This window comes from Acomys minous (genome assembly GCF_964271855.1).
Source record: "Acomys minous genome assembly, chromosome: 15".
Classification (NCBI taxonomy): domain Eukaryota; kingdom Metazoa; phylum Chordata; class Mammalia; order Rodentia; family Muridae; genus Acomys; species Acomys minous.
In genome coordinates, this window is record NC_140497.1 from 86,992,099 (window position 1) to 87,004,481 (window position 12,383).

General features: G+C 41.5%; 1 protein-coding gene across 2 annotated transcripts; it reads right to left on the bottom strand.

Annotated features, from left to right (window-relative positions):
- Positions 1-333: 333 nt before the first annotated feature.
- Positions 334-12,171, bottom strand: RXYLT1 (ribitol xylosyltransferase 1). 2 transcript variants are annotated; one of them, XM_084760605.1, is made up of 6 exons: positions 11,791-12,168; positions 10,599-10,754; positions 9,009-9,111; positions 4,893-5,207; positions 3,011-3,181; positions 334-763 (listed from the first exon to the last, which is right to left on the bottom strand). In XM_084760605.1, the coding sequence occupies exons 1-6, from the start codon at positions 11,957-11,959 to the stop codon at positions 346-348; spliced, it is 1,332 nt and encodes a 443-aa protein (XP_084616731.1). In that variant the 5' UTR covers positions 11,960-12,168; the 3' UTR covers positions 334-345. The 2 variants fall into 2 exon arrangements, with proteins under 2 accessions (XP_084616731.1, XP_084616732.1); XM_084760606.1 differs by lacking the exon at positions 3,011-3,181 and having other exon boundaries at positions 11,791-12,171.
- Positions 12,172-12,383: the final 212 nt, after the last annotated feature.

The following is a 12,383-nucleotide window of genomic DNA, read 5'->3' on the forward strand; positions in this document are numbered from 1 at the left end:
CATCTTGGTAGAACTGAATTTGGGTTATTTATTGATTGATTGACTTGATGTGTTTGTGGGTGCATGCTGGTGGGGTGGTCACATGACAGCCCGTAAGACTCACCTCTCTCTTTCTACCATGTGGTTTCTAGGGACTGAACTTAGGTCATCAGGCTTGGCAGCAAGCACCTTTAACCACTCAGCCATTTTCCAGCTCCAGCTCAGTAAACTATTACCATCTCTTCTATCTTGTACGTGGTAGTAGCCAAAAAGGAGAACATTTGGTCTGTTCCATGAAATAGAGCTGATGAAGGCAAGCACTATAAATATTCACACTTAAGAATACACAGTCAGTACTAGATATGGTTAGCCTTTATTATTCATAAAAAAGGAACTTTCTAAAATATTAGTAAATTTCCACTTTAGTTCTGTTTTGAAGTGTTGATACCATTGAAGCAACATTTTTCTTCTTTGAATCTTCTCTTGTAAAATGATAGTCTTTTCCTTTTCTAAAATGGCAGGAAGTTCCTTCCAGTTCTTGATGAAGATAAAGGGGGCACCCATGGCCTTGAGTAGCTGCAGAGGAGCGCTATGGTGTCTGGACGTGTTGCCACAGTGGCCAGCTGTCATGACATCTTCTACCACAGGAATGGAGCCAAAGGAGCAGGCCTCATATATTCTATAACATTCTGTGTTTACTCCTACAGGACACAATGTGAGGTCACTCTGAAGCAAAGCATCTTGGTAAGTCTTGAGACTTTCATTTGTCTCCTGAGGCTGCCACCTAGAAAATTAAACAAACAACAAATAAGTCCCTGTAAGGTTTTACTTTCCTGTGGTATCTTTTTTTTGAAGGAAATCTTTTAATGTCAATTATCAAAATTGTGAATACATTATAGAGATGACAAATATGACAGACATTGACAATGTTGGACTATATACATTTCTTAAACCTTTTTAAGATTTGGGGGTGTGGATACAGCCCAACTCAGACCTAGTATTGATCATCATCTATATACAAACTGGGTATGTAATTCTGTAATTCTAGAAGTTGGTAGGTGTAGGAAGGATCATGAGTTTCAAGTCATCCTGGGCTATACACTGAGTTTGAGGCCAGTCCGTGCTGCTGACTCCTGTGCCATCTTCAGGCCTGTGCAGAATGTAGCCTTCCGCCTGGTCCTCTCCTTGGGTACTTGAAAACAAATGTTCTACCCTCTACCCCCAGTCCTCTCCAGGGCTGCCTTCTCTTTAATTTTTTTCCTACATGGCATTACATCTTCTGACACACACTGCCTTACTTCTTTCCTCCAACGTTCATGTGCTATGAGGGCACATTCTATTTTTTCCCCACTGTCGGCATTATCATGAGTTGCCACGCCACCTCTAGTAGAATCCGTGTGACAATGCTGTTCCACGGGCCTGAGGCGAAAACCCCAAAAGGGAGAGTCTCCTGGAAAAGGCGTTGGTGTTCTTTCCCTTGGAGTGTTGATAGCAAACTGCTTCCTGGTATTCCTTCTTATTTGCTCAATTATTCTTCTCACTCATAGTCAAGGCAACAACAAGGGATATGGTGCCAGGAGGTGAACTGGACAAAGCACCAGCCCAGAAAGCACAGAATGAGATGCCTCCTCCAAATGCACCTAATTTATTTATTTATTTTATTTTTTAAAAGGAGTAATGATATCATTTTAAAAATTTATTTATTTTTATTTTATGTGCATTGTATGTCTACAGTCGTCAGATTTTGGAGTTACAGAGAGTTGTGAGCTGCCATGTGGGTGCTGGGAATTGAACCCGGGTCCTCTGGAAGACCAGTCAGTGCTCTCAACCGATGAGCTATCACTCCAGCCCAACGCCTAATTTATTTTTAGTCATCCTGAAAGTTCTTAAGAATAATAAAACAATGGAGAACTTTTTCAATGAATTACAGGAAAAGGAGGTAGTTAAAAAAATCCCCAATTAAATGAAGGGTCTTAACCAAAGGCAGAGCCCATTCAAGGAAAAAGTAGCTCGACAAGAGTGAAAGTAAAAGCAGAATTTTAATTCCTACAATACAAAACTCCATATGGCGTGGCATATGTATTGAAGGGCAGTCTCTGGTGTCCTCCTAGATATAGAGGACCCTATAGATTAGCCGCTATACCTCATCCATCTCTCCCCTGTACAGGAGTGTCTGAGGGAGGGGATGGATGGGTAATCATCAATGGGAAAAAGGTGTCAGACATTGACTAACAGGAAAAAGTTAATTTTACTGAGGACTGTCTCCGGTCCCTGGCTCAACCTGAGAATGTAGTATCTGCCTGTGCCAAGTTAATGTCTTAGAAACAATGATGTTATTACTATGTACTTTGTACTGTGTATTCTATATGCCTGATTGCTTCACTGACCCCCTTGAATCTACTCCATGGAAAATGTAACCACAACGCACTCCCTGTTTCAAAATGTGTACAAAAATCTAGACTGCTTGCAAAATACACTCAGATTCAAACTGCCTCTGTGTTTGTCTCTGTTTGTCACCTCTGAATCCTTGCCCACCAAGTCTTCGAGGACTCTCGTCCCAGGGACCCCTATATGCCCAACTAGGGTGGTCTGTGACAATGAGTAAAATGGTTTCTGGCATATGGCAGTTGTTTGGTAAGTGCTGAGTAAATGAATTTAATATTAACATTAATAGTAGTGACACCATCTAGAAGGCAATTTCTGTTACAATTAAAAAATAAGTTTCTAGACCTAGAAGCAGATCTTTTAGGCATTCACCCCTCAGCTAGTCTGCTTTATACTCCATGTGTTTATTTAAAAGCAAAAGAAATAATTGCAAAATGACTACCATTGCTCCATCAATACCTGTTTCTTGATTAGTATGCACAAGTTTGGGGAAAAGCCAGTTTCCTCAGTTTTAGTCAATACTGTACCTTCTGACAGGGGACTAGACTAAGCAGAGTCACCAGTGAGTCTCTGGAAACCTAATTGTACATAAGGTGACACTGAATTGGAGAGCAACAGGGAGGAACCATGCAAACACAGAACTTACTGCTCTCTTGCAGAAACCCAACAAAGTTTATCATTTCCATCTTGTTTCAAAATGTTCATTAGTGCTTGTCTTGACGAATTTTCATAGACAGTTCCTAAGAAATTACATATGTAGGGCCTCTCATCATGCAGCATGGACCAGCTGGCTTCAACTACAGGAAACTTCCTATACCTATACAAGAAGTAATAGATTACTCCGTGGCATGATGCCCACAGCCGGGCTTGCTAGCTTCTGTACGGGCATTTACACTTTGGCTCCCAAACATACTGTACACCACATGCATACATAATCATATTTGATCATTAGAAAGAAAACGTATGGGTATAGTCATGAGCTCTGAAAAATTAATTCCAAGGAATTTCCAAATATATTAAAACAAACAACAAATAAAACTTGTTATATACAAAGGAGGCTGACTAAAAGTGACTTGCTCCATGGGCACTGGGCAATGATTTGCACATGAATGTATGCCTGAAATCTATGCTGTACGTGAGATCATTATGGCATTTTGGATCAAATAACTTTCTGTTTGGATGAGTCCTATCCACTGTGCTATGTTTAACAACACCCCTGCACTCTACCAGTTTGATGCCAGTTGTTACAGTTTCCTCTCTTTAGTTTCCAGATGCTACCAGATGCCTCCTCACTGGGAACAGGATGAACTCGGCAATACCAGAATTACTGTTTCTATATATTATATGAACAGTTGATGTCATACAATGTAGAAAGAGAAAAAATATTTCTACAAATATAATATAGGCTCTTTTCAAGGAATAGATTTTTCTGAAGGTCTTAAAGGTTGGTGTACTTAAACAGTATTTGAAATGTTAAGACTGCTCCTAGCCCAAACCTAATCAGCTGAAATGTTGTACACGTAGGAGTGGACTATGTGTCACTGGCATTTCTCTAGTGACACCTGTGTAACTAAATAGAAAGTAGTTTGAATTTACAAATGGTAGTAACCAGAGTCAAAATAAGGAATCATTTAATTCTATCAGTAAAATGATTCATTTCCTCAACAAATAATTGAGTACCTATAGTTTATAAGCACTGTTTTAGAACTTACTCATCTTTCTTTTATGTGTGTATTTGTATATTTGTTTACCTCCTTGTCTCTATGTGCCCACAAAGTTTAGAGAAGGGTGTCAGATGCCTTGGAACTGTAGTCACACATGGCTGTGAGCCTCACCATTTGGGTGCTGGGAACTGAGCCTGAGTTTCCTGTGAGAGCAGTGAGTGTCCCTGACTACTGTGTGTCTATATCCTGTCATGCAGTACTCTAAAGCAAGGAAGGAAGCTCATGCCCTCAGGAAGCTTGTATACTATGGATAGCCTGTCTAAGGTTTACTTACTATTAAAAAGCTTAAAAACACTCTCCACTTTTTTTAAAAGGTGGAAGATGATTATATACTGATGATCCTAAATTATCATTTAATTAACCTTTGCTTTTACACAAAGAGTCAGCCAATCACAAACCCAAGGCTAAGTCTATCTATTAAACAAAATACTGCCACAACAGTATTTGTTTTCACTAGAAATTATGGTTCTATCTTTGCTCATTCTCTGTTAAACATCTTTTTTAGGACACTAAGATGCCTAAAATTGTATCCAATATTCATTTTAAAATAAAACAAAAAAGAACTCCTCAGAAAAGGGTAAAATGTAGTAGTAGTAGTAGCAGCAGTAGCAGCAGCAGCAACAACAACAACAACAACAAACCAGATACCACTGTCACTGAGGCCTGAGGCTACACTCTTTTTGACTGTAGGAAAAATGGCCCTGTCTTATAATCTACAAGCATATTACCACTTAATAAACCACCTTCCTGGTTCAGAACATTAGGCCTTAGAATGCAGGGCTGTGTTCCTTGTCTTGTACTTACGTTGCTACACCTAACGGCCACTGGAGAACATCTGCACCGTTAATCCACGGGCTGTCATATGTTAGGAAGAGCAGGTCCACAAAGCCTCCATGTCTTCTGAGGAACTGTGTTATCCAGTCATTATCACAGTGCTCATTTCCCAGCAAGACAACAGCCAAATGCTGCAGTTTTTGGGTTTGCATTAAATTCTGTGCATACAGTAACCACTGGGTGGCATGGAAGATTTTTGCTTTTTCTCTTCCATTTAAAACAAGGACCACATTGTCCACATCTATGGAGAAGTATCCTGGAACTACAGCTGGGCCAGTGATAAAGCTGTAGAAACACAGACAAGAGGTAAACAAAACTGAGCAATGGAAAATTTCAATCATTTTATAAGACTGGGACAGGCCTACAGACTGGTAGAACGCTTTAGATGTGAACATTCAAGTAGTATATGAGAATAGAATTATGTGGCACTTATTTCTTTACTAAAGGAAAGGCATCAAAATATAATGTAAAGGAAAACATTAAGCTTAAGGTGATGCTTAACATATAGTCAAAAGATTTGTGTGAATGTGTGCATCCATGCATGCCTGCGTGTATGTATACCAAGGTATGCATGTGGAGGTGGGGGACAACTTGCAGGGGCTGGGTCTCTCCTTCCACCATACAGCTCTTGGGGTTGAATTCAGGTTGTTTGAGTTGGGGGCAACCACTTTTATCTGGTAATTCACCTTACCAGCCCTTAAGTATAATTTTATAAATATGAAAGTACCTACTGAAAAATACTTATATAGCTTCTATTAGTAGAAATATAAAAATTTGAGCAAGAATATGCATCAAATTCACAACAGCAATTCTCCTTGAAGAATGAAGAATAAAAGGACTAGGGAATAAAGAAAAGCCTTCTTTTTTTGGTAACAATTCTTTTGAGAGAAAAGTTAAATATAAAGAAGTCATAAATCTTGAAAGATATTAAATCTGAGTGGTTAGCAAGTGGGAGTACATTGTATTTCTTTGTAATATACATACTATAGTATGTCATGTAGTATATATTATATTGTAATATAATATATATTTTAAATTTTCATAAAAGAGGTAGACATGCTCCACAACTCACACTGTCATATGCTTCCCCAAACAATCACTGCCACCACAGTATTCTGCACTTCGTTAGTCAAAGTATAAGGGTATGAAAAGTTGGAGAATGAAAATAGTGAGTGTGAATAAGTGTTTTAAAAGTGTGGATGAGAATAAAAAGGAAACGAGTGCAGGTGGGGAATAAAAGAAAGAAAGGCAGTGCCCGCGAGAATACAAGTCCTAGAAGACACAGATGGAATGGACAGATGTAGGGATGTACTTCTTGGACCAAGGACGATCACCTCATAGAGAGCTCAGGATGAGTGAAGGCTCCGAGGCAGAAATGGTAAAAATTCCTGAGCACATAGTTGAGGAGATAACTATGGATGCCTTCACTTTTCCTTGAACTTCTGATCCTCCTTCAGTGCTAGGAATAAGATTGTGTGCCACCACTTCCTGTCTATGTGGTGTTGGGAACCCAGCCCAGAGTCTGCATGCTAGCTAAGAGCTCTACTAACTGAGCTGTATTTCTAGCCGCTTGTTACTGCACTTAAAACATGACATTTTCCTACTAAGAGAACATTATAAAGGCTTATATAAGACTTAGTATAATAAACAGAATAAATGCTATGCTTTAGTGATCACTGAAAATCCATTAACTGAAAATAACCGTATCTAGAGAGCTCATGTGCAGAATTCTAAATGTAATTTGGTCTTGTAGGTTACTTGGCATATGTCTAAGCCTCAGAAATTACAGTTTTCAATATATTTTTCTACTGTTTGCCTCAACTGGAAAAGTCTACAGAGTAAATACTTCAACATATAGAGCCCAGAGAAACCATTTAAATTCCAAATGACTGTGCAACAATATAGTTTTGGATTCACTTAAGTTAGTACCAATGTAATTTGATTGAGCTTACAAGTTGCAATTCCGTAATAGTTTGTTAATTTTGGAAAGATTATATGCTACTTTTCATTGTTTATAAAGTATTTTAAAAATCTGTTATAGAGCTTGAATACAAAGTTCTTTAAGAGGAGAGAGCACTGCTTTCTTGACGTTAACATAAAATCTTGCATAAAAATTTCAGAAGGGTAAACTGGGGCTTAGCCTTTGTTGGTGGGAGTTAACAGTTTTGCTTTAATCCCCTTTCTATCACTGTGGTAATACCAAACAATTTTAAGCTTAATGGCGCTACTCATGACTTTGTAGGAATCTTTCAGAAATTTCTATGTAACGTAGTAGAACTATAATTACCATGCTGACATATTTTCTGCTCAAATTCAAAACAGATATAGCAATTTATACACCTAAGAGACATTCACTTTTTGGATGGTGGTGGTCACTGAACCCAAGGTATTGCACAGTCTAGGACAGCCTTCCCACCACTGAGGTCCATGTCCAGCCACACATATCCTTTCAAGCAGTGAGATCTAACTATGTATGTTTAGGAGTATACATACAACCTACAATGAGATTAGAGCAATGAGGGGGAAATATGTTTACATTTTAAGTACAATTCCTTTGAGAGATCCATGCAGTGAGAGGTTAGGGAGGAATTAGTTGGTAAAGTGCTTGCTTTGCAAGCACAAGGACCTACGTTCAACTCTTGAACTAATGTAGAAGATTGATGTGGCGACAGAGAGGCAGATCCCTGGTGTTCACTGTCCAACTAGCCCAGCCTAATTGCCAAGCTTCTATGAGAGACCTGTTCTCAAAAACAACTGGTGGCGGTTGGCTGTTTGGCGAGAAAGAGGAAGAGGGAGAGGGAAACAGAGAGAGACAGAGAGAGAGAAGAGAGAGAGAGAGAGAGAGAGAGAGAGAGAGAGAGAGAGAGAGGCACGAGAGGAGACAGAGACAGACAGACAGCTATAAAGACATATATGCATGTATGTGAACATGAGGTTGGAGGAAAAAGTGGTGGAGTTGCAGGCTGGATTGGGTCCAAACACATTCTATTCATGTATTAACATTAAATAAGATATTTCACTGAAATCAAACAGGGTCTACAGCTCCTAATGAAGAATGTCCAAGGTCCACCTGTCTTCCTCTTGGAAGCTCCCTCCTCCCAAGGAGCATGGCTATGGAAACAAAGGTAAGTGTGACAAAACTGCTAAGTGTTTATAACGCAAACAACCACTGCAGCAATGGAAATTCAAACGAAACTAAGATGAAATACAACTTTTCTTCTCTTGCTTTCTCTGGGGAAAAAAAAAGAATTGTACCAAAACCCAGAATCTCTGGTTGACAGCATTCCCAACACAATTGTCACAGGAAGTAAATACGTAAAAACAACTAGTGCTTATTTCAGTAAGAAGCCACATGGAAACAGCACTTTCATGACAAAACTATGATTTTTCTAGTTAAAATAATCTTAGTTCTATTTGAAAATTAAGAAATGATAGGTAACCTAAATAATCAAAACAGAAACAGTTTTGAAAAAAAAAAGAAATCTGTATCATTAAATAAATCATAGTAGATATAAAGTGTTTTAATAAATAACAATGGGACTCTACCTGAGCATTTCCAGGATAACATAACTACTAATGAGAAGGAAATCATGAAATAATGTTTATTTGCTTTAGTTCTCCAAGGCACAGACGTTAAATAATCATTTACCAAGTTAAGTGTATAAAATGCAGAACATGAAGTTTTCTATATCAGCAGCTAAAAGCAAGATAGAAATAGGACTCCCAAAATTTATTTTACAGACTTCTTCTTCCCCCTGTATTAGGGACTGAATCCAGGGCCTTGCACATGCCAGGCAAGTACTCTACCACTGAGGTACATCTCCAGCTTTCCCTCCAAAATCATTTTGTAATGTCCAATTTAGTAAGAAAATGTATAATGAAGACTCTAATAAGGAAGTGTTTAATAAGAAAATGTTTAGTAAGCTATAAACATATATTCCTAGGATTTATTTCTGTAAACATAATAAATATATAAAATGTTATTATATAAGATATCATAAAGGTATACTCATAAAACTGTGTCTTCCTCTAGTAGTGACATGAGACATCACACAGCACCTGAGGTCACTGTGGTCAGATTAATACCTGTAGTGTGTCCTTCCTACAACCGTCTGTCCTTCCCTCCATTGAGCCGTCACGTCAGTGGGTTCAAGGCTGCCTTCAAAAATATGTTCCCAGAGATATAGACCTGGTAACCAAAGAACAAACCAGAAACATCTCAGGCCTCATCCACTTCAGTATGTGAGAAAAATGTACGTTCTATCCTTTTCTATTTCCACTATGAGCTGAGAACTTTCCCTCATGGTCTGTGGCGGGTGGTGATCAAGACAAACCTCAGTCATCAATAATGGCAGCTGACTGTATGAGAGGCAGGCTTCAGTGGCTGCAGGCATTAAAGTGGATTGCAGTAAAGATGACAGGATATTTTATTTATACCGAGGAACCCCTAATGTAACCCATCATATTCTGAGGCAAAATGTATATTACAAATTAAAATATCATCATTATTAGAATTAACTTAATATGGTAACTGGAGGGACTAAACCTTTTGTACTGAAGCCAAAGGCACTCATCAGTGCACCAAAACATTCAGTGTGTCAAGGGGGTATTAAATCCCTGTTTGGTTATGCACACATCCTTGAATGCAGGACCCTTCATCCTGTCTCCTTAGGACAACCATGATGCTTTATTTTGGTTTCATCTGAACAAAAGCTTTAAGAGTGAACAAGATGAGCAGCACACTCGGGGGTAACATCAATATGGAGACACACAACACCTTTGAGACGCTGGTGTCACTATCAGTGCAAGGTGAGTTTTGTTTCACTTCCACTAGGCCATGTTACTAAAGTCACCTGAACAACCGGTTTAAAATTTGGGCAATCAGATCAAGCTTCCAATTGTGCCAGGTTAAATCATGCCCTGCTTCCACATGTCCATACCTGAACTTCTAGAACCTGTGACTATTATCCTATGCAGCAAAAGACTATCTCAATGCAACTAAGGTACTGAGATGGAGAACGTTCCGGAGACTTGAGACACTCTGGCCTTGAGAAGGGAAGGAATAAAGTTGTAATGTTCTGAACCACTAAACATGGCACTTTGTTAGAGCAGCCATAGAAATCTGTGCATTACATGGACAGAACATGGCACCGAGAAGTGAGGTGCTGCTGTAGCAAATAGAAGTGAGGTAGTGCGGCCGGGTGTGGTGGCACACGCCTTTAACCCCAGCACCCGGGAGGCAGAGGCAGGCGGATCACTGGGAGTTTGAGGTCAGCCTGGTCTACAAAGCGAGTCCAAGACAGCCAGGGCTGTTACACAGAGAGACCCTATCTGGGAAGTGGGGGGAGTGAGGAAGAGGAAGTGGCTTTGAAATTCGGAAATGGAGGTGGCTGGAAAACTTCTGAAGAGTAATGATCTTTTTATTTTATTTTATTTTATTTTTTTAAATAAAGTCTATATTAGATTGCAGGAGAAATGGACATCCTCACAGTTCATGTAGTGAGTGAAACTCAGAAGAGAGTGAGGAATACAGTAGACAAAACCTGCACTGTCTTAAGAACAGACTCAAGGACTGACCTCATTGAACAATCAAATACACACTCTAGCAAATTTAGAACCAGTACAGCACACATTTTACATCGTCTTCAAAAGCTTTTCCTCTTTACAATAACTTACCAATGGCAGCTTTGCCCCAGATTTGGACATTGTGTTCTATCTTCTCTTTTGTGGATTTGTTTAATAGATGCAGGCTAGTTTTAACTCTGTGCTGCTGCTCGTTTTTTTCATCTCCTTCCCAAGGATTCCATTCTTCACTCTCCAAAGCAGACTGTTCTGTTTTTAAAGAAGAGGAAACGCGTTTACCATGGAGGAATAGCTACAGGTTCAAAGTCAAGCTGTTTGCATGAGATGCTAGAGCGGCCTAGTTTCACCTCCAAGTTCCAGAGGCAAACAATCAAGTTTGAAGCACACAGCTGAAAGGAAAATAAGCCAACATTTTTTAAAAAAATAGAACCATTTTTAATTTGACAAAATTTTAAAAAGATTTATTTATTAATATATATACAGTGCGCTGCCTGAATGTGTGCCTGCACACCAGAGGAGAGCATCAGATCCCATTACAGATGGTTGTGAGCCACCATGTGCTTGCTGGGAATTGAACTCAGGACCTCTGGAAGAGCAGCCAGTGCTCTTAACCACTGAGCCATCTCTCCAGCCCCTAATTTTACAATCTTTAATTTTTAAAGATCTTAAACATTTTTAACACGAAACAGGGTAAGCGTGCGCCCCACCCCCTCTCCCCCCTTTAGAAATACCTGCACAGCATATTTTCGTTCTGTAGGAAGAACGCACTACAGGTATTTAGGCCTCACGTTTTAGTTCTGGAACTGCTGGTTTAATTGAATTAACCTATTAGTTAATCCTAACTTTAGCGCATTTTCTCCACCAATTTCATATATACAACGGTGCAAGAAATTCTGTGCAGGGGAGTGAAAAGGGGCTGCCATTCCAAAAAATACCGGTCAAAAAATACCAGAGGGGCTCGGAGCTGTGATATAAATCAGGGCCTTCTCTAGCCACGTGATGAGAAAGGACCGTGCTTCACACAGCGGGGACGCGGTGACCGGCGGCGCTGCCGCGGCATTTCTGCAAATCCCCGGCCTTGAGGCGCACTGAGAGGGTCTTCCATGTTTCAACGGCCTGCGTGCACGCCACCAGCCTCCGGGTGACGGCTGTGACAGGGAGCGAGCCGAGCCGGGGGGTAGGGGGGCTGGCTGTGGAAGGCTGAGGAGGACCCACGCTCCGGGGCTCGCGGGGTGCTGGTCCACGCTCGCCGCTGGGCCGCTGCCCCGTCCCGCCCGCGTCCTACCTCGGCCGCGCCTCTCCTTCGCCGCCGCCGCCGCTTTCCTGGAGCCCCGAGAGGTTGCGCCCGGCGCCCGGCGGCGGCGTCCGAAGAAGACGTGGTAGGCGGCGTAGATGGAGAAGAGGCAGTACAGGGCGACCAGGAGCGAGCACAGCCGCGTCCGCGTCAGCCGCATCCCACCGCGGCTTCCCGCACTGCCGCCCTCGCTTCCGCCCTGGGCGTGAGGAAAGGCTCCCTGCTCAGGGCCGCGGCCCTCCCGGTGCGTTGAGCCCAAACCCAGACGTCAGCGTTCCGATCCCGCCCTCGACGCCTTCCGCCCAGCCTGACCTAAAAACAGCCCGCCCAGCTGACCGCTCCTGAAACGCTGGGTCAACCTGGGGCTGCCTATCTCAGGCCCCGCCTCCTCTCCACAGCCTCACTCAGGCCCCGCCTCCTCCCCACAGCCTCACACAGGCCCCGCCTCCTCCCCACAGCCTCACTCAGGCCCCGCCTCCTCTCCATAGACTTACTCAGGCTCCGTCTCCTCTCGCACAGCCTCACACAGGCCCCGCCTCCTCTCCAAAGCCTCACACAGGCCCCGCCTCCTCTCCAAAGCCTCA

What these genes read in the sequence shown, in the direction of transcription:
- RXYLT1 (XM_084760605.1), bottom strand. Translation starts at nt 11,959, where the DNA reads ATGCGGCTGACGCGGACGCGGCTGTGCTCGCTCCTGGTCGCCCTGTAC. An exon ending in GTAGGAAGGACACACTACAG is followed by an intron (nt 5,208 to 9,008) that starts GTATTAATCTGA and finishes GTGTTTCTACAG; the next exon opens with CTTTATCACTGGCCCAGCTG. An exon ending in TGGGTTTCTGCAAGAGAGCA is followed by an intron (nt 764 to 3,010) that starts GTAAGTTCTGTG and finishes TTAATTTTCTAG; the next exon opens with GTGGCAGCCTCAGGAGACAA.